General features: G+C 45.9%; 1 protein-coding gene across 2 annotated transcripts; it reads left to right on the top strand.

Moving 5' to 3' along the window:
* The first annotated feature begins 3,833 nt into the window (after nucleotides 1-3,833).
* CABLES2 (Cdk5 and Abl enzyme substrate 2) lies at nucleotides 3,834-25,743 on the top strand. Of its 2 annotated transcripts, XM_085079459.1 has the most exons (10): nucleotides 3,834-4,462; nucleotides 15,936-16,007; nucleotides 16,201-16,293; nucleotides 17,046-17,123; nucleotides 18,579-18,687; nucleotides 19,246-19,411; nucleotides 20,134-20,237; nucleotides 20,634-20,740; nucleotides 22,038-22,242; nucleotides 22,691-25,743. In XM_085079459.1, exons 1-10 carry the CDS (start codon nucleotides 3,834-3,836, stop codon nucleotides 22,829-22,831), a joined length of 1,704 nt encoding a protein of 567 aa, XP_084935585.1. In that variant the 3' UTR covers nucleotides 22,832-25,743. The 2 variants fall into 2 exon arrangements, with proteins under 2 accessions (XP_084935585.1, XP_084935586.1); XM_085079460.1 differs by lacking the exon at nucleotides 15,936-16,007 and having other exon boundaries at nucleotides 3,935-4,462.
* Nucleotides 25,744-26,177: the final 434 nt, after the last annotated feature.

The following is a 26,177-nucleotide window of genomic DNA, read 5'->3' as shown; positions in this document are numbered from 1 at the left end:
CGGAGCACACCATGCTGTGCTGCACACACTTACCATACCAAACTCGCTGCTGAATCTGCTAATCTCCAGTAGGACCTCCCCAGAAAGCACATTTTCCAAGATTCTCCCATGAAAATTATTGATTTATTAATACCAGCATGTAGTGCAGCACCACGTGCTTCAGGGGAGAGGGTTTGATCCATTCATTCACAAATCCTCCTGTAAACACCACGCAACAGTTTCATGACTCAAGCACAAGGCCCTCCCGAGTGCAGAGGGATAGGATTAAATCAATCAGCTCCTTGTCTTTTGAATACTCTGTGTCATGCAGGAGAACCTGAGTCATTTTCCAAGGCACACAGGGCTGCTGGCAATGTTTGCCTCCTGAGGAGCAGCAGCTGATTTTGCTGTAAGAACCTGTAGCGAGAGCAGAAGATTGTGTCACCCACTGGGATAAGCACATGGCAATCCAGGAAACACGGGCACTCAGCTCCTGCAGCAGCCAAAAGAAACCAGGACTCCCAACTGGAACCCACTGGAGGCAGATTAAAACCACTGCAGACTGCACAGCTGGTGGCACTGACAGCTAGAGTCAAACCTGTCTCGCGGGTTTGGGATGCAGGAGGAGAGCAATGGGGATGGATGTGCCAGCAGGGAGCAGGAGTGGTTCAACATGGGAGTGTGGTTAGGAAGGGTTTCACCATTCCCTACACATGTAACACGAGTAGGGAATTGCACCTCTGGGTGTTTTCTGAGACAGACTGAAGAGGAGGGGGAAGACGAGCTCAGGAAAATGTGTAATCCCAAAAACACAGTGTCTTGTCTTTATATGGATGTGGTGACTGTGAGACTGAGCTCCAAAGAGTGCTGGTGACCCAGGTATGCTGTTTTCAGGAGAGAACTTAAAAGTGGCAAACTATGATAGGAAATTTGGGACAAGCATTAGAGCCTGTTCAGGAGAGAGGGGACACTAAATTCTGGATGCACATTGCACTCATATGTCATCCTCCCAGATTTCCAGAGACCACCCTGGTCTCCTGTGAAGCATCTTTGATCCCCATTCCACTTAGGCTGGAAAAATATGTACAGCAGTTTCTGGTGCCTTATCTTAGTACTAGCAGTTCCTCCAACTGGAAGCTGCACTTCTGGTTCCCAGCCTAAATATACTTATGACCTGTTTATCTTTGCTTGATTTGGGGCCATGATTTTGCAAAAAATATAACAGCCAGCCCACATATGCACTTTAAAATGCTGTCTCATATCAGATGCTTAGACCAGATCTTGCTGTTCTCACATGGAGAAAAATCCTTGTGACCTTGGAGACTCTACTCCCCAAATATAGTATTGGAATAAAGATTTACAGGCTTGTGTTGTTTCACACCAGCTCTTTATTTCAGCAACCCAAATCTGCTCAGACATGTATCCAAACATCCCTGGGCTTCCATTAAGGTAGAGCAGAAGCTCCAGGAGCAAAATGAATGTGAGTTGAGTATTGGAAATCCAGAGTAACATTTTACATCTGCATAATAATGTTGTTGAAAATGCAAAATTGCCTGCCTTCCTCTTTGTCCTGGGAGTTCATGGTGGTGAAGTCGGAAAAGGCTTCAGCCAGAACTTGAAGCTGCTGTGCAGCAGCAGGGTGGAGAGTCCAGCCTTTCTCCAAAACAGCCTCTGTATGTATGAATGAGGGAACACATGTGAGCCTGAGCTTCCATCATCCCCCCACTCCAGGGATTCCCTTGTTACAGGAGACAGGGAGAAAAGGTTGTTCAAGGTTGTACCCAGTCACTGCCTTTTGTGGGGGTGATGCTGATGTCACTCATCTGTTTCAGCATCACATTCCTTGAAACACAGCACTGTGCTCCCTGCACTCAAACACTGTGAGTTGTCAGACACAGATAAAAGCTCCCCAACATTAACAGCAGCAACACTCCAACCGCTAAATTCAGCTTTGAAGTTAGCAACCCACTGAGCCACGGAGGCTGCTCCTTTCTGCGCTGACTCAGTGGGATGATTTACATCCCACAGCTATTTTTACAAGGAAAGAATGAGAAAAAAGCCGCACATTTATTTTTCAAAATCCAGTCTTGGGTTCTAGAGAATTGTTTGCAGCAAGCCTAGATAGGTTTCCATGCCTATTCATCCCCTGGCTTATTTGATGATCTTGCCAGCAGGAAGGATTTTAATTCCTTTTTATCCCAAACTATTTTTTTCACAGCTGTGATATGAAATGGTTCTGCCAAATAATTTAGGCTCAAAGTCTGACCTATATTGAAGAGCATAAGATGCTGAGCATGTTCTTGGGATTTTAAGGGGAGAGTTTGTATTTCACTGTAGAATTTTTAACAGAAGCCTACAAGAAAACATTGCCTTATGTTTCCTATCTTAATCCTATTATTATTATTATTATTATTATTAAATGCTTCTAATACTACAAGACATGTTGATGGCCCACTTGCAACAGCATACAAAAAAGGATCTTATGAAACAGCCATATGAAAAGACATTGAACCTGTCTGTGTTTTATAGGACAGTTTCAAAGCCTGTCTTTTACTCAGTGCCCACATATCAAGTCACATCATCAGACATCAGTTTGATTGCTGGTGTAGACTGCAAGCAATATTAAGAGTTGGCATGTGGTTCCTTTAAGCCTACTTGGCAAAAGCATTCACCCCTCTAAGGGTCCAGTGTTGCAAATACAGTAATAGCAACTTTTAATTGCAAACATCTCAGCAGTCCCTTGTTAATGGCAAATTTGGTCTGTACTTTAAAATATGTACTGTGTGGGCAAAATCCTGCTTGGGAGCACAAGCTGCTTCAGGGCATGAGAGGTGGGAAGCATGGGAAGTCTTCATTTCGGTTTCAGAGGAACACAGAGGCCACCAGCACCCACACACTGCTGTTCTTAGCTCCAAAGGCTTCATCTCACCCAGCACAGCTCCCAAACCTCCCCTTCCAGGCCCAATGGCATGGACACTGTCAGTGCACATCAACATCCTCTGAGGATAGGAAAGAGCAGAGCTTTCTGCCTTGGCAAGCGGTCAGAGCATCATCCCGAGATGTGGCAGACATGGGTTCAAGAGCCTGAGGGGAATGTTTATCCCCCGCAGTATAAACACACCACTCCGGGAAGCAACGTACTGCGCAAAGATGCCTTGAGTCACTTTGTGGAGATAAATACTAAGTTTATGTCCTCCCAGCCCCGGGTCTGCCTTGCCCATATACGGCCCAGGATCAGCACTGCCCTGGCTTTGCTTCAGGAGCTGGCAGCGTGGGGATCCATCCCTCCGCACGGGTTTCGGGGCTGCTGGTGAGTCTCAGGGCTCTGCACGGGGCTCTGCACCCTCGGGGTCGGCGGATTGGGGTTCGCCTCAGCCCTGCAAGCCACAGGGCCGCGACCCAGGCCGCTGGGATGGAGCAAGAGGATCAACGACCTTCATCTGCTTTTTTAGGAGCGCTCTGACACGCACAGAACCTGCGATGGGTTTAGCAGATGTGTCTTCCTGCCGGCAGGAAGGCCAAGAGCTCTTGGGAACAGGCGGCCGCCAGTTCTGCTGATGGGTCGGGTGGAGATGTGAGGGGAGGAGAAGTTTTTAGAAAGTCACACAAAGGGACACGGCGGGTGGTCGCGCGGGGACACGGTGGGTGTTTGCATGGGGACACGGCGGGCTGGCGGCTGCGGTAAGGAAGTGGGCGAGGGAGGAAAGGGAGAGGCCGGGCAGGGTCGCGGCGGTGCCGGGGGTGCCAGGGCCGCCCCGCCCGTCCCCACACAGCTCCCGCCGCTGCCTCCGCCGGCGGCGCCAGGACCCGGCACGGCCCCGCGAGGTGAGGGCGGGGCCTCGAGCTGGCGGCCAATGAGCGCGGGGTCTCCGTCGGGCTCATTTGCATTCGGGCGCGACGCAGCCAATGGGCGCGCGAGCCGCCGGCCGCGCTGCGCTCCAGCCGCCCCGCCCGGGCGGCCGCGGCTCATTCGGAGAATGGCCGCAGCCACGGCGTGCGGCTCCCCGCCTCCCCGCCCGCCCCGCGAGCAGCCGCCGCCGCGCAAGCGGGGCGACTCCCGGCGGCGGCAGGCCGCCCTCTTCTTCCTTAACAACATCTCCCTGGACGGGCGGCCGCCCTGCCCGCCCGCAGAGAAGCCGCCGCTGCCCGCCGGCCCGGGCGACGGGGAGGAGGCGGCGGCGGAGCCGGCCGGAGCCCTCCCGCGCCTGCTGCCCCCACCGCCCGTATGCCAGCCGCCGCCCGCCCTGCTGCTGCCCGGCGTGCCCGCGCTAGCCGCCGCCGGAGCCAAGGGGGATGCGGACCCCGCCCGCGGGGGCATCTTCCTGCCGCAGCTGCTGCTGGGCGGCCCGCTGTGCCCGCCGCCCCCGGCGCCGCCCGCCCTGCCGGGGATGCTCGCGGCCGCCAAGCCGGGCGCCCCGGGGCTGCTGAGCCCCACGCAGAGCGCGGCGGGCGGCGGCTTCGCGCTGGAGGCGCAGCGGCAGAGGTGAGTGAGGGGCCGGGGCTCGCCGGGCCAGCCCTCACCCCCCGCCTCCGCCGAGCTGACCCCGCGGGGCGTGGGAAGCGCCGGGACCCCCTGCGGCCCTGGGAAGAGCCGGACTTTCCCAGGGCCCTCGGCCGGCCGGCGGCTCCGGGAGGGAGAGCGGGGCATGGGAAACGGGCGCCCCCGGGGACAGCGGCCGTGGGAGGCGGCGCCGGCCCCTCGGTGGCCCCGGGAGGGAGCACCTGCCCCGGCGGCCCGGCCAGAGGTGCGCGGGGATCCGGCCGGAGAGCGCTGCCCGCCCCGGCCGCGCCGCTCGGGCCCGGAGGATGCCCCGGCCGGCGCAGCGGCGGATGAGGGGGAGCTGCGGAGGGGATCGCTCGCTGAGGCTATGTCTGCAGGTCTGCAGTACCCTGAACCCTCTTCCTGCTTTTCCCCAGCCCGGTTTCTGCCTTTCTGTGTTTCCAGATGAAGCTGACAGGGTCACTGCTAGGCAGGACGCTTCCTCCGTGCAGTGGCCACAGTGCTGCTGCCCTGCCTTCTCCTGCTCTCTGCTGCTTGTCTCTGCAACTGTGTGTTAATGATTGCTTGTGCACAGGGAACTTGGAGTCAGCCTCGGGGGAGGATGCTCTGGCCTTCAGAGCAGGATTACTGCTGCATTTCCAAGGGACTTCTATCAGGCTGAAAGTGCTGGTTTTCTAATCAACTGGAAGGCAGGCTCTTGCTCAGATGTTGGGGATTTGAGCTCTGAAAGAACTCTTTTCAGGCCGTTTCTGCATAAACAGCTCTGTAAAGTGAGCTGGCCCTCTGAGCCTGCAGATAGGCAGCAGTATCAAAGGCTTTAAGTCTCTCTGGTCTTTACAGTGGCTTCGAGAGCTTTGTTAGTGAACTGAAATAGAGATGTTGTCAGTGCTTTAAAGCTGGGGAGTTTGCTAATGCAGTTGATGGGTATTCCCTTTCAGTGTGCATGTCGGAGTGGAGATGTCCTGTGTATCCCCATCTTGGGGATTCAGGTGAATTTGAAGAGAAGCAGCTGTTTGTCAGTAATGTTGGGGGTCCTCATGTGTTGTCCCTCCTGGGGTGTTTTCCTTCTTGAACTGTTACTTACCACCCACTGCTTTTCTTGCCATGGAAGAGAGACCTTTCCTTCCTTGTTTGCTGGAGGAATTGAAGCTGGGGCTGCCAGCTGGGTGCCCTGTATGCACAGACTGTGCTGTTGTGTGCTGCTTGGTGAGCAGGCAACCTGAAGTGAGGGTGTTGCTGTGGAACAGTTCCTTCCCAGCACTCCTGGTCCACAAAAGCCAGCACAGGAGGTGCTGTGTGATTTAATTTCATTGCTTTAATGTTGTAGGCAAAGCTCTTGAGGGCAGGTTTTGCACAGTTTGCTGTGTGGATGTGGCCTTTGTTGTGCCTGTGCCTACGGAGTTCTGGAGGAACAATCCTTCCCCTTCTCATGCCAAGTTAATAGGACACTAAGAAAATATTCCTAGGATCTTCTTGTTTGATATTGTTCCTGCCTCTCTTGACATCAGGTTTGAGCTGTTCCACTACAGTAATTCTAATCAATCCACCAGAAAAGAATGATGAATCAGAAATAAAAGGTAAAGTGAAGTGTGAGAGGGCAATCAAGGGAATCAAAAGGCTTCTGTCTGAGTAATGACAAAACAGACTGATTTTTTTTTTCCTTGGAAAAGATGGCTGAAGGGTGTATTGTATTGCATTGATCAGTTTGTATACCGCTTTTGAGAGTGATTTGGACTGAGAGTTCATCTGTTTTTTATCTTTAAAGAAAATGTTTCAGCAGGTGGTCTATCAGATAGAAGATCTATGTCTTTACAGGGATACACACATCTTCTGACAAAAGGACAGTTTTGTGCTGCCTGTGGGGATGTGTTTGACCCAATCAACCTCGTCCCAGTCACACTGGGCACGGGAGTGGGTAATATGGACAACTACAATTTCCTGGGGTGAGGGACTTAGCATTTCATTTTTCACTGGACAGTTTCATGCTCTGGTCAGGGACAGAATATATCTTCATTCTCATGGAGCAGAGGCATCTCTTCTTGTTGCAATACATGAGGAATGATTCAGGGAATCACAGGAGGAATGTCCTTCAGGACAGTGGTGCTTTCACTCCTTCCCCTTCTGTCTTGGGTGAGCTGTTTGCAAAATAAGATTCTGAAATCAACGATTACAAAATGGATCTTCTTTTACTGGGACTTGGGAACCTGAGAATTGTTTTGTCATACAGTGATGTTGCTAGTCTAGGTCATTAACTGCCTGCATCATGCAGAGGTACAGGCTCTGTCCGTGGTCAGTGACCAGTCCTGTGCCATGTCCAGGGATTTCATCACACTGGGGCTTGCCCTGGTCCATGGAGATCTCTACCTATTATCAATATCTCTATCTCTATCTACTGATAGTATCATTGGGCAGAGTTTTATTACAAAACTTGGTCTTGTTTGACTTGATTGAGAGGTTGCAAGGAGCTGATGAGAGCGGCCAGCGTGGCTCAGGGCAGGTCATGACAGCACCTCTGCTTGAGCTGGGGGTTAATTATTGGCAGGATCTGCAGTACAGCCCAGGGAACAAGAGATCTGCTCACCTGATGTAACCTGGAGTTCCTTGGAGTTCCTCTGTAGCTGTCAGGTTCTTTAGGATGGAAACTTAGCAGAGGAGGCACTGTTCTAAACTGGATGCTCAGTTTCATTGTGCTGCTGGCTGAGCATTATAAACTTAATGAATTTAACCTTCCACTTTCATTTTCCTAAGCAATCTTCTGTTTACAGGATCTTAAATTACAATGCTGTGTTATAGTTATACCAGCTTGCCTGATCTGCTTGCCATCCCTCTTCCCTTCTCCTTTTTCATCTTGCTTTGTTCTTTCAAAGAACAAGCCTCCCAGAAAGCAGTGGAGGGAGGCAGCAAACAGGGAACAAATCGGCATTCACAGATTTTTAATGAATTTCTGCAGCTGGGTCTGAAACTGGAAGAGCTTTCTGGGGAAACACAGATAACAGACAGCCCTGGAAATAGCCAGGTTATGAAAGCATGAAAAATGGAAACAACAGCCTTGAATGTCAATGCTTGTTGTGCTTCTGAGGTTTCATTATAGTGCAGTGTAAAGCAGCTGGTTTTGCCATAATTTGCTGCATTTTGCCGGGCCTAAGAATAAACACAGAGACTAAATTATTTGTGACTGATGCTTTAATGTCCTTGGAGTTCAGTGGTCAGGGAGCTGAACTGAGTGTTCGTGATAGCTCAGTCATTTCTGATTTATCAGCAAATTTAGGTCATTTTGAAAGTGGGAGTTTAAACAGTAGTTGATAACAGCAACACTTTGGACCTACTCTGCTTTTAAGTGTTAATTGGATGCTGGATTGCTGACATAGGTGTGATCAGATTAGTTCTGTGGGTGGAACAGCAGAAATGCTTTGTCAGGATTTTATACTTATGGTGGTTAATGTGTTGTTTTGTCCTACTGTCAGCTTAGCTGCTGTTGTCACTTCAAGAAATATAAATATTTTTATAAAAACCCCTCTGCTAATAAACAGATATTGTTGAGATGGATGGAATAAAAAGTCTTAGTTTAAATTTTGAACCTTATTTGGAATAAGCTGGGCACATGGTGCTTTTCAGGAAGCAGTGAGGTCAGTCAAAGCTGGCAAGTTTTGACCTTTCAGAGGTGAACAGTAGACTGGGATGTGTTGCTCAGGGCTGAAAATGAACATATTCTGAACCTGAACTTTAAAAGTCAGCTGAAATGTTAAGGCTGTAGTCTCCTCCCCAGGTTGCTTCAGCAGATTTCTCTCATATTTTCAGCTGCAAGTGAATTGCATGTGTCCAATGTTAAGTGTTTTATAGCTGCCTGTAGTCATTACAAGCCAGGTATATTAAGCAGAAGAAGTGAGTTGTATGCCTAGCAGGAAACTTGGAGATCAGAAAATCCATGTCCTTGTGTCCTGTGCACTCTTGTGGATGGGTCTGGGTCAGACAATCCGAGACACTTCTAACACCAAGTTTATTTGACCTCTTCAATTTAGACAGTCCAGAGGCTTTAAAGTACCTTTGCTCTCCAGGCAGGAGTAGTGTGTGCACAATTAACTGTACTTGCAGCTGATTTTACTTGTGGATGGATTCTGCAGCTTTTCAGAGTGATTGTACAGGAGGCCTGGCAGTGGGTTTTGGGATGCTGCAGGTTTTGGGATGCTCTGGAAGCACTGTTTCCACCTTTTCCTTGCTTACAGCTCTCAGCTCCTCTCTGCAGGAGATGATGAGAGTGGTTGGAATGATGTTGTCTTGCTTCAAGTCAAGGACTCAACAGCCAAGAAGGAAAACACTACTAAATTAAATATAGAAACCAGAATAACTTAATTTTGGGGATCACATTCACATTCAGACCTCCAGTGAGCAAGTCCTGTAGGAGTGTTACAGTATAATGTATTAAAAGCAATTATTTACTTATATATAGTATATTAAATCATGTGTTTTCCTGTTTTCCATCTGTCAGCCAGTTAAAGCTGTGAGGCTGTCAGGCTGAGCGAGCTTGAAGATATTTTTGAGCCTTCTTTTGAAGGTTGTTCTGAAGGTGTCTGGCTCTGTAGTTGGAGTTTTAAAAATGCACAATGAAATTTGGGCTCTTTAATGAGCACAGGGTATTGTTGATAGAGCAGGTGACTGCAGATGGAGGGTGCTCAGCTAAAGCCACTCAGTCGGCCCAGTTCTTCAGACAGAGCTCCAAACTCCTGACCTTCGCTTTACAGATGTTGTTTATTTAACCTACTGTTAATTATTGTCATTTATTTCCTGAAAAGGTGTTAAATGAAGAATCTTTAGCTGGCCCTCTGTTCCACAAGACATATTACGCCCTAAAAACTCAAAGCTTGCTGTCGGCTGACCCCACTGCTGAGGCTGTGACCCTGGGGGCTCTTCTGCAGGGAATGCTCCTTTTGTGTCCAGCTCTTGCTCAGGTGCTGCTGCCCAAGGTGCAGACCTGCCTCAGAGCTGGGTAGCTGCTTCATTTGGGAGTCCCCACAGCATGGGTGCAACTGCTGCTGGTCAGGGCTGCTTGCTCAACAGCTTGGACAGACTTGCACTTGCTCTGTTGTGCTTGCTGCAATTTAAGCATAAAATTTTGCCCTAGTGAGGCTACAGCCTCTTGATTGTGGGTTGAAGGGGATGACTGATGCAATGGGGAAAACCAGGTGCCCATAAAAACTATGGGAACCTCTCTAAACCTGCTTGATTTGGTTTCCTCCAGTCACCTGTTTTAATTTTCTCCTTCCCAGTTAAAAGCATCTCTTTTCCTATCTTTTTTTTCTTCCAATTTTTTTTTTTAGCTCGCGGGTTTATTGTGCTGAAGGCTTTTATTTAGCAAGGCACATGATGAAATGACAGCATCCTCTCTCAGTGAAGTGCATGAATATTTCTAGCATAATGCCCACAGTGTCATCAAGGACACACTTTGCATTTCACGTGCCTGTTTTGGTCAGCAGCTCAGTGCTGAGTGAGCAGAGCACAAAGCACAAGGGGCAACCAGGTTGGTGAGCTGCAAACACCTCCAGAAACTGGGAGAAATTCTGAGAAATGCTGCTGGTGTCCTGGCCAGCACATCTGGTCTGCTTTGTGAGAAGCAGCAGGGATTTTAGGAGGGAGCTTTAGGAGAGGGCTGTGGGCACAGCAAACTTTACATCTGGTTTGGTGGTTCTGTTGCAACAGCTGGGCTTTCACAATACTTACTGGAAGGCATTATTTTCTCCTTGCATTGTCTAAACACTGAGCACCAAAACAGTGTGATTTATGAAACTCAATGAATACAAAGCTCACTCTCTATTGGATCTTACTCATATGTGGTTGTGAATCAGCAGTGAAGTAGCAGCTGCTGTGAAGATTATCTAATTTCTTTACTTGTTAGTATTTAAAACTCTGCAGGCTTAGTGAGCTTCCCACTTACTCGGCCTCCACCTTCATTCAAATTATACTTCATTTCTGTTCATTCTCATCTGTTCCATAGGCTGTGTGACACATTCCTCCCTTGCATGTGGCTTTACTGCTGTTGGAGGAGTGCAGGATTTTCTCCTGGCTGTTTGGGAGCAGCAGGAAAGCTCCTGGTGCCTTCAGTTTTGCAAACAAACCTTGAATAAGAACACAAAGGTGAAGGAATTAAGCCTCCTCCTGCATCCAAAGCTCTCACAGAGGGACCTGCTCTGTAGCCTAAAAGTACTTTTCATGCTCATGTGGCTGATTTCAGCTTACCCTTTAAAACGAAGATTACTGGATGAATAAGTTAAACTAGCCCTGCTGTGAGACTTGTGTTTATTCTCTGGCAGTCTGGTACTTAAACAAATGTCAGAATGAGCTCTTGGGATGGTGGCCTGCAGTCCAAACACACATTTGTGGTGCCGTAAAACAGCAAGGAGCTGACTCTGAGAAGAATGGGCACTGAGCTGTACACTTACTGTCGGTGATGCAAAGTTTCTTTCTTCTCTGTCACTGCCTCTCAAGGAGCATCTTGGCTGAAACCATCCACTCATGAAAATAGTCTGCTTGGTGCTGGGCACTTTGTGGTACAGATCCTTTGTGAAGTCATTTGTTTTACCAAAGACATGGTTTTGCTGTGATTCAGTGTAAATGCAGTCTCTGGCTTCTTTTGGCTTTAATTACTGAGAACTTGTTGCTAGCAGTGAGCTGTACTCAATCTGCTTTTGAGCAGGAAACTCATTAGTGTGAGCACCGAGGGTGGTGAGGCACAGGGCACTGATAGCAGAACAGAGATGCTCCCACTCACACACTCTGGGATGCAAGCCTGAAATCAGGGGAGGTCTCCTGGGCTGCAGAAGAAATGGCAGCTGCTAGAAAGTAATCTTAAAAACCAGGAGTAGCTTTCTTAATCCCCCAATGCCTGTATTTTACCTACTGAAGCCCAAGTACAGTTCATATTTGTTTGTTGGCTTGCCCATAAGGAATAAAAACAATACAGCTTAATCTTTAAAATATGTCTTGGAAAAACAAATCTGACAGGTATGTCTTCCTTCTGTAAACAGGATTTGGGATCTGGATTTCTTGTGCAAATTACCTTTGACAGTTGTTTGTAAGCTAGTACTTCCAAAAACCAATAAATGATTTTTTTTGTCCTTGTTATATTAATAACACAGCCTCTTGACAGATGTGATTACACTGAGGCCTGTAAAGGACATTAGAAAGGGCCATCATATTAAAATAAAACTCAAGTGAGAAATAGGAAACCAAATTCTATTAGGCCCTAATTTTACACAGTAATTAAAAAATCCTTGACCTCCCCCATTCCACTCATCTATTAGCAGTACGGATGGCTAAAGAGCAACAGAGGATATCAGCCCTGCTGCTAATTTTAGCCCAGTGCCTGGGGTGTGTGGCTGTGTGTGCGTGCAGCATCAGCAGGGCCATGGGTGCAGCTCCATCGGAAAGAATTCCACATGGATGAGCCTCTTGGAGGAGTTCTCTGGCCATGTCCAGCTTTGGCAGCATCTTTGAATGGTCATGGTGCAGGGCTTGGTGATCCTGGAGGTGATGAGGATAAGAGATCCTAGCATCAGATGAACTCAAGGTGTGGTGGAAACAGCTGAATGCTGGTTGAACTCTGGCTGTGTGGTGGGCTGAGTGCAGCCCTGCTCCTGAGAGGAGTTGGGATTGATCAGGATGGGGGAGAATCACAGTGAGATAGTAGAAATTTCCAATTTCACCCTTCAGGAGGCCAGCTAGTCTGTTCACTTGCTGTAGCAGAAATGCAGGAACCAGAAAGGCAAAATGGAGAGAAGCTTCAAAGTGGCCAAATGGCAGCTGCATGCAGGCTTAATAAAGACCATTGGCCACTGTCAGGCCCAGTGCTGGGGGTTAAGGCCCAACATTAAGGGGTTAAAATGAGATCTTTGAGGGCTGTGAAAGCAGAGTGGGATCATGGGTGCCCAAAGGAATGCCTTAGAGGACTGTTAGTGGCCCAGGAGCAGGAGTGGAAGAGGCTTGTCTGTGCCTGAAGCCACATCTGACAGCACAGGGTCAGCATCTCTTGCATTCAGTACCTGGTAAAGAACAGTCAACTCACACGCTTCCAACTCCAGCAATATCCCAAAACTTTACCCTTGTCCTCCTGGGTGTCTGCAGGTAGCCCAGTGTGGGTGGGAAGAGGGAGAACACTCTTGGCAAGCCATCAGAAAGGTCAGTGTTCTTTAATCTGGAGCTGTGGCTTAACCAGCTTTCTCCTTTCCATTCGTAAGACAGGACCTTGGAAGGATTACCAGTGCTATACATAGATTGCTCTTAGCTGTGTCCTGTCTTGCTGGGAACACTTAAGAGCTATGTCAGCCTTGGGGCTGGGGATCCCACTGCAGCTTGTCCAGAGCCCACCCTCTGCACAGAGTTTCAGTGGGACCCTGGCAGGACCAGAAGAGGACAGCTTTGAAGCTGGAAGCACTCAAAAGTTGGGTTTCCTCGGTGGGAGATCCACCAGAAAGGATAAATGTGTGGGCTAGCGACTGCTTCCCAGGGCAGGAGTCAAAATGTAGCTCTGAACATAATTTGTTGGGTCTTTTTTCTGAACACGAGGGGGTTTTGTGGGCTTTAAGTGTGTGTTCAGCTTGTAAGGGATTTGGCAGCAGTGTTGGATTGTGTGAGCCCATGTGTGCACAGAGAGATAACGAGCCAATCCAGAATTCCTCTACTCGATAGCCCCTTATCTCTGGGCATGTGCTGTGTGTGTTTTTGCTCTTGGTGGGTCCCCTCGAGGTGCTGGCTGTGCAAACACAGTTGCTGTTTGTAACAGTCTGGTAGTGTCCTGCTTTGGCCTTTATTGGCTCCCGAAATAAAAGGCTGGGAGGAACCCAAAAGTGAGCTCCTGGTCAGAGACATAAAGCACCCAAACCTTCTGTAGCTTGTCAGGGCAATGGCTGGTGCTGGCAAACAGGCACATTTGAACTTTTCTTTAGGATTTTGTTGTTATTACAGTTTGCTCTATGGAGTCCGTAAATATTTTAATATTGGTTATTTCAGTGTCTAATTGTCAGGTCACACGTGGGTAAGGTGTGCGTAAGTTAACTCACAGCATGTGTAGAGATGTTGGTATTCTTAGCATTTAGGTTGCTTTTGGCAGCAAACACACTGTGTAAACTACTTAAAATCCTTTGAATTCCATGGACCATAGCAAGAAGTGTTATCCTTGGTGAAGCTGCTTGGCATGGCATAGGTGACTTGGCATTTTTTTTGTCATCGAAGTCAGCAGTCACTGGAGTGACCCTGTGCAGCCTGTTGTGCAAGTGTGAGATGGCTGCATGAGAAGAGCACTCAAACTAAAACCAGTATATGGGTGTGTGTGTGCATTTCTGTAAGTGCAGACTGTTTAAAAAGTATTAAATTTTGCTGCATTCTCGAAGTGCTGCACTAATGACTCTCTCGGAATGTGGTGATGGGTGCTGTGTTGGTATAAAATGTTGGCTTGGGCCTACAGACTGTTTCAGGTACTCTGGATTAGTGAGAATTCTTCACATACACCCCATTTTGAGATTTGAGGGAGAGTGTCTGGTGCATTGTCAGGGATTCCTCCAAGGTGACAGCTTTGCTGAGGGTAGAAATTATTTACAAGTGTAGCTAAAAACGAAGTTTCCTGTTGGCAGAGTGAGGATGAGTCATTGTGGTTCTGACTCAAGGGGTGGGATCTTCCCTTCACTGCAGCAGGGTTTTACTTCCAGATCTGCTCTCGGAGCCCCAGGTTCAGGTGTTTGTCACTGTTGTCCCTGTTACTGAGAAAACAAGGGGTTATTCAGGAGCTGTAACACCCTGGATGAGTCTCCACCGTGGCGTTAGGAGTGAGGGTCTAGCCATGGCTCTTCCAATCCCCCTGCTACTCACCCTACCATCCTTTTACAGAGCTATGTGTTTTTTTTGTAGCAGTGCCCACTGGCATTAGCTGTGTTTTTCCTTTGCTTGCCATACATGGCGTCTTTCTGTCTCCATCCAGCCAGGTCTCCCTGGGGAGGGGAGGAAGACTGTGGATGTTACCAACTGCATTAGAGCCAGGAGGTTTGCAGTCACCTCCTCTTTTCATGAAGTGTTTTTTTTGCATTTTAGATGCCAAATTAGACTGGAGAACCATGTATATGTGAATGTGTTAAACGTTCCTGTGCCATTCTTGCTGGAAAGCAGAAAACCAGTAATAATTTTAAAACTGAAGTGCTGGTGGAGGATGTTGAAGCTGTGCCAGGAATGTTCTCCAGTCGCACCTTGATGGCTGTTGATTTGTAGGAGGCAGTCTCTAGCAATCCTGAAGGTGTTAGTCCTGTGGGAGGGTTTGCCTCCCTTGTGTTTGCAGAAAGGGACACTAATTTTTCATCCTCCCACCTGTTTGAGTTCTGGGCTTTATTTTCTTTTAAGAGTGCCTGAACAGTGCTGCTGAGTGTCTGCTCTGCTGCAGTTTCTAGGTTGATTTTTTTTTTTGCCAGAAATTGGTCTTGTCAAACCAGAGTCTTGCAACTTTCGTCTCATGTGTTGCTTCTACATTGACTTGCATGGCAGCATTGCCCAGTAGTTGAGTTCCTGTGTCACTTGGGAAGAAAACCTTGGACTTGAACACATGTGGCTTGTTCTAAAATTGTAGCACAATGCATGCTTAAACAAAGGCAGAAAATATGGAATCTGGTAGTTGTAGTGTCAGCGTTTTACTGGTGGCAGTTCAATCCAAGTACATTGTTCCTATGGAAATTGCAGTCAGAGTTACACAATGCATTTGTAAATTTCTACCAACAAAAAAAGACTTGACTTGGACAATAGTAATGTATCTTACTTTGGCAAAGTCTATTTTTTTTTTTTGCTTGAACGTAATCTCCTATTACTGTTGCACGAACTCACGTGAGTCCTACTATTATTCTTGCATCTTCCATTCTGGGACTTCACATGGGTGCCAAATACTTTTTGCTTCCTCTAATAACCCTCTCTATTGTTTCTCAGAGAGATCTGTGGGTTTTATTGAGCTGCACTCACAGACTCTCAGTCTGCTGACTCCTGCAGCTGGAGACAGCTGTTCTGAATAGAGAATGCACACAGATGTTAGGTCATCATGCTGATATACCTGTATCTGAACATAAACTGATATAAAATGACTTATTTCCCTCCCTTGATGGGGGGATCTTTTTCTGACTTTCTTGGCAGATTTTAAATCGGTATTTGGAAGCTTTTTAGGTGTTTAACTTATAGGCAGGCATTATGTGTGGCAGATAGTGAATGGTCTTGTTGATGAAGTTGGTATAAATATGTATTTCAAGGGTCCTAGCGGGGGAGACAAGTTCTTGGCCTTTTTAGGAATTTTAAACTCTTAGTTAAGCACTCTTGCAACAAAACAAAAGTCCAGCAAACCTGCCATGTGTCCTAAGAGCTCATAGATCTGTTGCAGTTCATAAACTCGGAGGCCATGAACTAATACTGTTCACTCTTCGTGGTGTTGTACATTTTGCAGAAGGCGTTTTATCTCCCAGCGCTGCTCTCTAGACTTTTTAGAAGACATAGTGGAATATGCCAGTGTACGAAGGTACTTTTTTTCAAAAGCAGCATTAACCTCAGCTCGTTGCATGCAGTCCTCTCCTCCCTCCACCCTCTTCCACGCCAATATCTGAGGTCCTGCATGCTAGTGCTGCCATCTGATCATACAACTGGCAGGAGTTTTTCTCAGAGCGCTTAACAGATTTGGGTTTTGTTTGTTCTTTTTCTTTTTGTCACTGCAGAACCAAGCATATATCTGGGTCTCCAAGACACAAAAGTTTGAAGAAGATGCATTTCATCAAGAACATGAGGCAGTATGACACCAAGAACAGCAGGTAACTTGTGGAGATCCGACTTCTCCCTGTACTTGTGTACAATAGGAAAAAGGCTCTAGTTCCATGCAGTGAGACATTTAATATCAATGGGAATTAGGGGATACCTCTGGGGCCTTGTTAGTTTTATCCAGACTTCTATCAAAGGCAGTAGGTGCTCTTATCTGCTACATTTGCAGCAATACACTGATGATTCTGCCATCCTGCTGTGAGTAGGTTAAAGCATTCTCTCTTTTGTACTCTCACTTTTCTTATTTCTCTCACTTTCCTTATCTCTGACACACAGAGAGGTCAGAGCTGAGGAGGATTTAAGGAGAATGGCTTGGTTTAGCCAAATTCTTGCCTCATAGTTTCTGAGCAGAAGAGAAAGGGGAGGCTGCATTTATGTTTATTATTAATAGAAGTGTGAGGTTTCATCTAAATGTAGAATATTATCTACATCTTTTCACAAGGTTTACGTAAAAATTATGTAAATATAGATATATATTTAAAGAGTGGGCTCTCCTTTGAGAGGCTCCAAAGGTGATGGCAGGTACTGAAGGCTGAGGTTTGATATAGAGCTTAGACCCAAAGACCTGCAGGGGCAACATGAAACCTCTGCTCTTCTGCTGCTTTCTGATAACATAAATCCATAGCAGTGTCTATGTGACTTGCAGAGCAAGGTGAGAAGAGCCTTGTGTTAGTATCCCATAAAAAGCTGCTTTGTAACTTCTGGATCGTAATTCATATCCTGATCTTTTCCCATCTGCCTACAGGATAGTGTTAATCTGCGCTAAACGAACACTGTGCGTGGCGTTTTCTATCCTACCTTACGGGGAGGGGTTACGGATCAGGTGAGTCTCTCCAGCTGCTTTGTGAAATGTCTGCACTGTTGTTTCTTTTGAAATGAGTGTGGTTGGTGTAGGTCTCCTGTAATGAAGCAAGTGAACCTATTTAGCCTGCCATTCATGTGTGAGGACAAGAGCTTGCTTTCAGAGCATTAAAATCTGACACTGCCACAGTGTCAGCATTCATTCAAACTCCAAGAGAAAAATAGTGGAAAAGATAGACTTTTCTTCCAGTGTTTATTCACATTTTAAAACACTCCAGTCCTGTGAAATCTCTGAAATCAACTTTGAACAGATAATGTGATTTGCTGCTGCATAGGTTTTCTGTACTCCAGAAATGGTCAGAAATCAAGTCTCTTTAGATCCACAAACAATGGTGTCATCAAAAAAGCACAGGGAGTTTCAGAGAAGGGTGCTGCCTCTTCACTGGAAATCCTCAGGGCTTTATAGTGAATTTACACCTAAATAAGTTTAAGATACACTTCTGTTTCTCAGCTTTAAGCCATGAATGTCACTTTTTTGCAGTCTAAGAAAAGCAGAAACAGTTTAGACTGATTCAAACTGCTTTTAGTGTTTGGACAAAAATGTATACGTTTTTGTATACAACTGTCTGTATGATCACTTACGAAAAACAAAACCTGCAAACTGGATTTCCCTGCATCTTTCTTCATTCCCTTGTGAAGTTTAAGTCCATTCTGTGAAGGTCTGTTATCTACAAGTATACCATAGAAAACATGAATTCTGTTCTGGCAAAACAATTGTGTTGTCACTCCTGTCCTGTCCGTAACTTATGGACAAAGGAAACGGATGCTTAGTGGTGGGAATTGTATTGTATGCAAATACGTGCCATAAAAATAGTTGATGGGAAAATATTCTCCCACATAATAGAAAGGCAGCAAGGTCACTGCAGCTATTTCAGAGCAGTTCTGAGCACAGTGCTGTTCTGCTTGCAAGCTGGCAAGGCAGTTCTTCACCTGAAAGGTGATTTTTTTTATATTGGAATATTGGTGACAAAGCCACGTGCTGCCATCGCTGACACAGAGATCTGCAGCTTCACTCTTAACTTGAGCTTGTGTGCATAGGGATTGGAAAATTGCACTTGAAAGGCAAGTTTCTAATCCTGGAAAACAAGTAGTGTAAATCATGCTGTTAGCTGTTTGAGCATTAGTGGGTTGGGAATGGTGTGGTCTTGTGGAGACAGACCGTATTAAAAACAGTTTACATTTGATAGGTAGATGGGTAGAGATTTGTGTTGAACTGAGATGAAATCTGATTCTTTGGTTAATGAACATCTCCACATTTTGAAAAGAGAAGTTAAAAACTAATGCTCTAATGGAGGTGGCATTGAGGGGTTGGCTTGTTGGCACACAGGAGAACTCTGACCTGGTGGTGTTGGTTGGTGTTTACCATGGGAAGCTAGGCTTGCATTTTGTCATAGTGCTCTTTCTTACCTGCATTTAGTGATCTGAAAATGGAAGGACAGAAGCAGCGACATCCTTCTGGGGGAGTTTCAGTCTCTACTGAGATGGTGCTTGGACTAGAAGGAGTAGAGCTGGGTGCTGATGGCAAGGTAAGGACATTTAGTTTTTCACCCCAGGATCAATTCATGCTGGGACAAATCACTTAATTTGTGTAGTGCTTTGCTATTCATTATGTGAGAGCTGTGGCTTTTCAGAGCAGTGGAGGTTTTGGATCCTTACTTTGAAATTTTGGCTTGTGATAATGCTTCTTCTGAGGAGGCTGCTGAAGCTTGTGATGACTTCTGCCTCCATTTCTGGAGAATTGATTTGACTTTGCTATCTGAGGCAAGATGTGAGTGAAGTTTTGATAGAAATATGGGTGAAATTTATACTGCTTTAGTTAAATTTATATACTCCCAGAATTTTACGCATGTGAGTCTTGTCTTTTTTTTGCCACCCCACCAAATCTTCTACAACACTTCATTTCAAAGTTATGGAAAAAAGGCATGCCTCATCCAACTTTTCCCTTCCTCCTGTCGCTCAGTTTCAAGGTCCCCACTCCCAAATCCAAACGCTGGGGGACTATGAGTTGGAAAATCCTAGATGTCTAGAAATAGGCTTTATAGTAAATTTCCCCTCATAACTACTACAACTCTCTCTTCTTTAAGGTTGTGTCCTATGCAAAATTCTTGTACCCAACCAATGCTCTGGTTGTTCGCAAAGCCGACGCCTACGGTGCTGTTCCCCCCTGTCGAGGCACTGCTTCCCGGAGTCTTCCTGGATCTAGATACAAACCTGTGACAGCAAAAACGATACCAGCAGGGACAGACCTTGGTAAGGACAGGAGCCAGTTCTGTCATCACAGCAGAAAAGGCACAGATTTGTCAGAGAGAGCTGCAAATGGTCAGCGTGTTATTGGGAGGGAGGTGCTGCAGCTCATTAGTGCAGTGTAAATGATGAGCCTTAGGACTGAGACTTCCACACACTCCTTACATCCTCCATATATCTGGCCTAGTTCTGTTTATGCCATTCGAGAGGCACAAAGCTTTTGCTTGGGAATGTAAAGTTTTATTTTGCTCACCAAGAAACATCTGGTGTATGTAGATCCAGGTGGTTCTCCTTGCCTTCTAGCACAGTAACAATGCATAAGCCAAAGAGCTTGTGCTAAGAATCCCTTCTCTTGTGTAAAGAACAAACCTTTTGCGTATAGTCTAACAGACAGCAGTTTTCAGAATTCAGTCTTGTGCAGTTTTTTAATGGGTATATTTGTGGATGACAAACTTAGTTTGCACTAAATCTAAAATGATGTGTCAGGCACAGGGTGGGGAAAGTTTGTGTGGTTTGTTTCATTCTTTTGTTTCGTGACTGGTGCATTTATGAGATGCAAACATGCCTGCAAAATTGCATCAAACATGTACTGCAAAACATAGCTGCAATTTGCCTGTACTGTAGGATCTGCAACACTTAATGTTTGCTGTTTGAAAACATTTTTAAAGAGGAAACAGGGAATTTAAGTCTCTATCTTGTGATCCAATGCGCTTTCCTCATTCCCTCAGGAAGTGAAGCTGGGGAAGCTGCAGAGTATGATCCAAATCTTCTGGATGATCCTCAGTGGCCCTGTGGAAAACATAAACGTGTTCTCATCTTTGCCTCTTACATGGTGAGTGACTGGCATACTTGAACAGAGGAGAGAGTGAGTCCCTGAAAGATCATCCTATGAAAAGCTTCCTTGGAGAAGAAAAATTCCTCTAGGAAGAAAAGGTTGTGGCTTTTCTGATAATTGATCAGGAAAAATACACACAGTTGAGTTTGTACAGAGAGCTTGTCAAGGGCCAACCTGACACCTTCATGTTGTCATTTACTTCTTGTAACCATTTGCTTGCTATTTTTGGAAGATTTTGTGTGTAGTTGGGATTCAACACGGTCTGTTACTTTAGGGCATTTCAGAAACGTTAAATTGTGAACAATGAAAACTGCATTAGTGTTTTTGGAAGACTTGTTTGGTTGTCAGTCCTGTTCACAAGACAAATGATAAATTTTGCCTCTTGTGTTTCAGACAACAGTCATAGAGTATGTGAAACCCTCGGACCTTAAAAAGGATATGAATGAAACCTTTAGAGAGAAGTTTCCTCATATCAAGTTGACACTGAGCAAAATTAGGAGGTAAGAAATAAGCTTTGAATAACAAGAACATCATCCACACTGTCTGAGGCTGCACTTGTATGGAGCAAATACTGCATCTATTAATAGCATATATGATTAAACACTAATCTCCTGTTGTCAGTTGAGCTGACTGTGGGATGACAGCCCTGTACAGGAATGCTTAGGATGCTGAGAAAGGGTAACAGTTGGTTTTCATAGTTGCACCTAAAGGGTTTTGTTTCACCAACTGTGGTGTACTAACACTAGGAGCCAATTAACAGTGCAGCAGGATTAGCTTTGAAACAAACCCTTGTAACCTGATTGCTTGGCTGCAGTGTAGTCCCACTCAACTGGATTTGTTTTCTGGGCCCTCTGGCTATTTTTGCCTTTCAATTACCAGACTCACTGATGACCATGGACTCTAACAAGATTGTAGGATAAAGAGTGTTAGATCTGGAGAGTCTTGGTAAAGAAGAGCTTTTTGTGAAGGCCACACAGAATTTCTCATCCTTTAGTAAATGCATCTGGTCTCTCCTCAGCAAGATGCACTGTTGCATCTTCACAGAGCTGTAATCTTGCTGGTGTTACAGGGAGATTGATGCAATCAAAACCTGATGAAATAGCCAGCTTAAACACGATTCTACTGTGTCACCAGGGCCAGGTGTAGCTCAGCTCCAGGGGAAGGCTCTCTTGAGCAGTCTGTTCTGCCTGAGTCCTGCATGCTCCTCTTTGCAACAGTTCAGAGCAGTGTGTTCGTGCAGAGATCATACAGGTGCAGCGTGGATGGGAGCCCTGAGAGGTACCTTCCACCTCCAAGCCTGCCTTAATGCTGAGATGAAGGGCTGGCTGTGTGGGAAGTGTGTAAAGCAGGCTGCCTTCCCCCTCACACCTGCCTCTTACACAAGGTGTGTAGTAGACAGGTCTCTACACAGCAACTGCTGTCATCTGTAGGGCTCTGATGTGGTTTTCTGTAGGTCAGAGTGGTTCACTCTTATGATATGAATCACAAACCAGTTTGGGAGCCCAGAAGGAATCCTACAGCAATAGCCTGCGTGTCAGTGAGGCAGCTAAGCCTTGGTGTTTATGGGCAGATGAGGAATTGTTCTGCCACAGTGGATGTTGTCAGCCAGGTGAAATCAGTTTGTGCATCAGCACCAGCTTGCTGCCAGCTGGGCTTTTCCACTCTAGGATAATGCTTGTCATGGTTTTCCAAATAGGACTCTTGCCCATATGTTCCTCTGAGTTGCCGTGCTGCAGTATTTCTACAGCATTTGATAAAATCTGTCATGTCTGGGGGGTGTCTTTTCTCTATTCCCAGTTTAAAGAGAGAGATGAGAAACCTGAGTGAGGAGTGCAATCTGGAGCCCGTGACTGTGTCCATGGCTTATGTTTACTTTGAGAAGCTCGTCCTCCAAGGCAAACTCAACAAACAGAACCGCAAACTGTGTGCTGGTGCTTGCGTCCTGCTCGCAGCCAAGATCAGCAGTGACCTCAGGAAACACGAAGTTAAACACCTAATAGATGTAAGTACTATGAGCCTTGTTCCAGCTGTTGTCAGAACCTCCTCCCTAGCTCACAGGCAAAGATTAAAGCCAAGATTTTCAGCGGCACATGCTTGAGTGGAAGACCAGCTCTTTCAGCCAGTTTTCTGTCTCATTAGGGCTCCTCCTTGCTTTATTTTTCTGATTCATGAAAACTATCTGCCTGGTGCAGGCTAGTGTCTTACTGATCCTACAGTAAAGTTATTTTTGCACTTGCATATGTTTGCCTGAGAAGCAGTAACTGTTGTGTGGGTGTCACAGCTGAGCTGATAAGCTGGTTTACTTCTCTGATCTCTGGCAACGCATTTTGATTCTGAAGATACAGCTCAGGCCATGCATCACTGACTTAATCTAACAATGCCTTGAAATCACCTGGATTAACTGATTCTTTCTCCCCTTCCTTTGTTTTGTTTTGTTATCACTGTCATAGAAACTAGAAGAGAGATTCAGATTCAACAGAAGGGATCTCATTGGTTTCGAATTCACCGTCCTTGTAGCTTTGGAACTGGCTCTGTATCTCCCTGAAAACCAAGTTTTACCTCATTACAGACGGCTCACACAACAGTCTTAACCAAAGCTCCATCCCAGCCAGCATCCAGCTGTGCTGGGAGCTCATCCCAGGATGCTGCTGGTGGAGGTGCCACTGGCTCCAGCTCGTTGGGAAGGCTGCAGGGTGTTGGGAACTGTCGAGGACTATGGACACAGATGCCAAGTCTGGGGGATGGTACGAGAAGAGTTACTGAACTTTTGTTTTCTTTTGGACATTTAAAGCACAAATGTTCACCAGTCAGCTGTCATGGCTGCTTATTATTCCTTATTTATCTTCCTGGTTTTACTAAAACTGTTCTTCCCTATGAAGAATACTATGGTATTGGTTCTTTTTCTTTTGTTTTGTTTTAAGCCTTTATTGTATTCCTTGAAACTGAAGGAACATCACTTCCATTCCAGTGCACCACAAAGTTCAGATGTTTCTAAGAACCTTCTTGCATTTTTACATTAATGAAATGCATACTTTATTTTTTTAAAGATGTGCCTAAAACTGGCTGGTCTGGTACCAGTGCTTTTTAAGTTAGTTCTGTTATTTAGTGGGGAATCCTGAATTTGTATAGCCATTTATTCTTTACCTGCATTGGCCTTGCATACCAGGAAAACAATTCCAGTATATCTGCACTAATAATATACAGGGCATCTATTCTATGATCTATAAGTAGCGACGTTGAAATTACTCCATTTCAATTTATTTACTATAAATACCTTAAAAATGTACATTTTACTTAAGAAGGGAAGGTGGTTTGAAAACCTGTCATGAAGTACCACACGTTGAACAAGGTAGCTGGGAAGTGACTGCCGTCCTAATTCACTCTGGAGTGGAAGATGAGCACTTGACTGAGAGCAATTTGCTGTCAAATGTATCATTTAGGCGTTTTACTTGTTTCACTGTTCTGTAGCCTGAAATAAGCACCTTTTTAGTATGACTGTATTATATATGGTCTTATCTGAGCAAATACGAAGCCAGTAGAGTTACTGCTACCAAACGAAGCCAATGAAACAAAGCATGCTCGGTATTTAAAATGCTACTTTTTTTACTCTCTGTTCTTCCAAGCGTTGCATCACTGTGATGGTCCTCATAAAACTGGCATTTCTTGCACATCTGAGCAGCCACTACTGGCTGGTGCCCAGCAGCGCTCTAGTGCGTACACTGAGCTTAAATAACTTCTCTGCCCGTTGGCTATTCCTTCCTTTATTTTTACAGTATCCAGGTTGGGAATGAATTCTATGTGGAACCTTCTGTGGTATTGGCTCTTGGGTTTGTTTTCTGAAGCAATATTATCATACAAGTTACTGTGTCCGTTTGCAAGGAGCAAAACTGATACTTGGTTGTTCTGACTGAGGAATTTGTAATTTAAGTTTGACTCCTAAACACCAGACCTCATGCTGAGGTGAGGGACTTGCTATCCCATATGTAAAGTAATGTAAATTCCTGTTCCTTGTATTAAATATTGGTTGTAGCCAAAACCAAAGCTGAACTTTGCTCTTCAGCTGTGTTTTGTCTGAAGCTAATTTGGCTTCATTAGAATTGCAGCAAACTTTACTGGAGCCCCTTGCTCATTGAGTGGGGCTCAAAGTGTATTTTTCATATATAATAATTACAGTGACTATCAAATCTTTTGTAACTGTGTTCAGCTGTATGTAGCTTCAGATTATTTGTGTAAAATTTAATATGCTTGTGGTTTCTCTAACACAGAAGGACTTTCCAGTCTCCAGAAGTGAGATGGTAGCTAATAGCTTAGACAACAAGCTTGCCAGTTATCTTCCAACAGGTTTAAAAAAATTGCCTACTAGTTAAACTCTCTACTGAATATAACTGTCCTTGCATGCAGAAATAGTGACGTACTAAACATCTAGTGTCTAATGAGCTCCAAATTAGCAAACAGTGGTGCAGACAGCTGAGGTGGTCCACCACTTCCCAGGGCATTGTGCAAGGGACAGAGGTACAACAGAACAAAGAAACTTTTCAGGGAACAGCTTGATTAATATGAATGAAATCTCAAAGTGTCTTTCTCTGGGAACGTCTTTATTAAGTGTATAAAGAGTTTTGTGTAACAAAAGTAACTTTCCTTCCTCACCATCTAAGGGAACAAAAAGCACTTCGGTTTGCAACACTTTGCAGTCTCTATTCAGTGGAAGTTTGTCTAGTTCAAGTGGCCATTTGGGCTGTAATTACACTCCCAGAATCAGCAGGTTTATGTCATAAAACCGGCAAGCTTTTGTTTTCTTCCAGGAGAACAAATTGGGATAAAGGAGCATTAAATTACAGAATGCTGAATGTTGTCTAATAGTTATTCTAGAACTTGGCTTGGGCACACACTCGAGTTGGGAAGCTGCTGGGAGCACAGGCCAAGGATGACTCAGGGCAGCAGAGTTGTCTGGCAGAGTTTGGGGTTGGGGTGATGCTGCCCAGGGCTTGTCCCCGGGGTACCTCGTGTGTCTGTGCAGGAACAGCCCTTCTGCAGGGATCCACCACCACCTCCGTGTGTTTGCCTGCTGCTTTTCCCGTTTCCAGAGCGCAGCTTGCAGTCAGTCCTGTGTGGGAATCTCTCTTTTTTCACCTAAAAGCTGCCACCATGTGGCAAAGGATTATCAGTACCTTGTCTGTTCACAAACTCAACGCGGGACCCAAAGCCAGACCCAGATCTGCTGGTTTATGTTTGCACAGCCAAACTCCTCTTGCTCTGAAGAGAAACAGGTTTACACCAAGGGAGGGGTCTGGTGCTTTGTGAAGGTGCTGCTGGGGTGGCTCAGCGTGGAGAACTCTCTTGAGAAGAGCCTGTACATTTTCCTGTAAACAAAAAACTCTTCCAGTTTTGTCATACTCCATTATTTAAAAGTCTGAGTTGTAGCCTGGTTTTGGTTGGTTTGTTTGTTTGTTTGTTTTCTTCTTCTGTGAAATTAAGATGCTGTGAAATAAAACCTGTTTTGGTACATGGTTTGTAACCAAATGTCTCATTTTGGAATAACAGAATGGGTGGTCGTGGAAGGGCTTTCCAGAGACCATCCAGTCTAACCCTGCTGCTGAGGAGGGAGGTGAGCAGATGACACAGGAATATCTCCAGGTGGGTTTTGAACGTCTCCAGAGAGGGAGACTCTGTGCCTTCCCTGGGCAGCTGTTCCAGTGGAAAGTTTCTCAGATTCAGGTGGAATTTCTTGTGTTGTAGTTTATGGCCATTACTCCTTGTCCTGGCACTGGGCACCACTAAAAATCATCTAGCAGCATTTTCTGGCACCCCTTGGAGATGTTTGTATGGATTAAGGTGCGCTCTCAGCCTTCTCCAGACTAACGAGGTGAGCTCCTGCACAGCCTCTCCTCACTGAGCTGCTCCAGCCCCCTCAGCATCGCTGTGGGCTCCGCTGGCTCC

The sequence above is a fragment of the Lichenostomus cassidix genome, chromosome 20, assembly GCF_008360975.1.
Source record: "Lichenostomus cassidix isolate B80296 chromosome 20, HeHo_3.0, whole genome shotgun sequence".
NCBI lineage: Eukaryota > Metazoa > Chordata > Aves > Passeriformes > Meliphagidae > Lichenostomus > Lichenostomus cassidix.
Note: the sequence above shows the minus strand (reverse complement) of the source record. Positions and strands in the feature narration are given on the sequence as shown.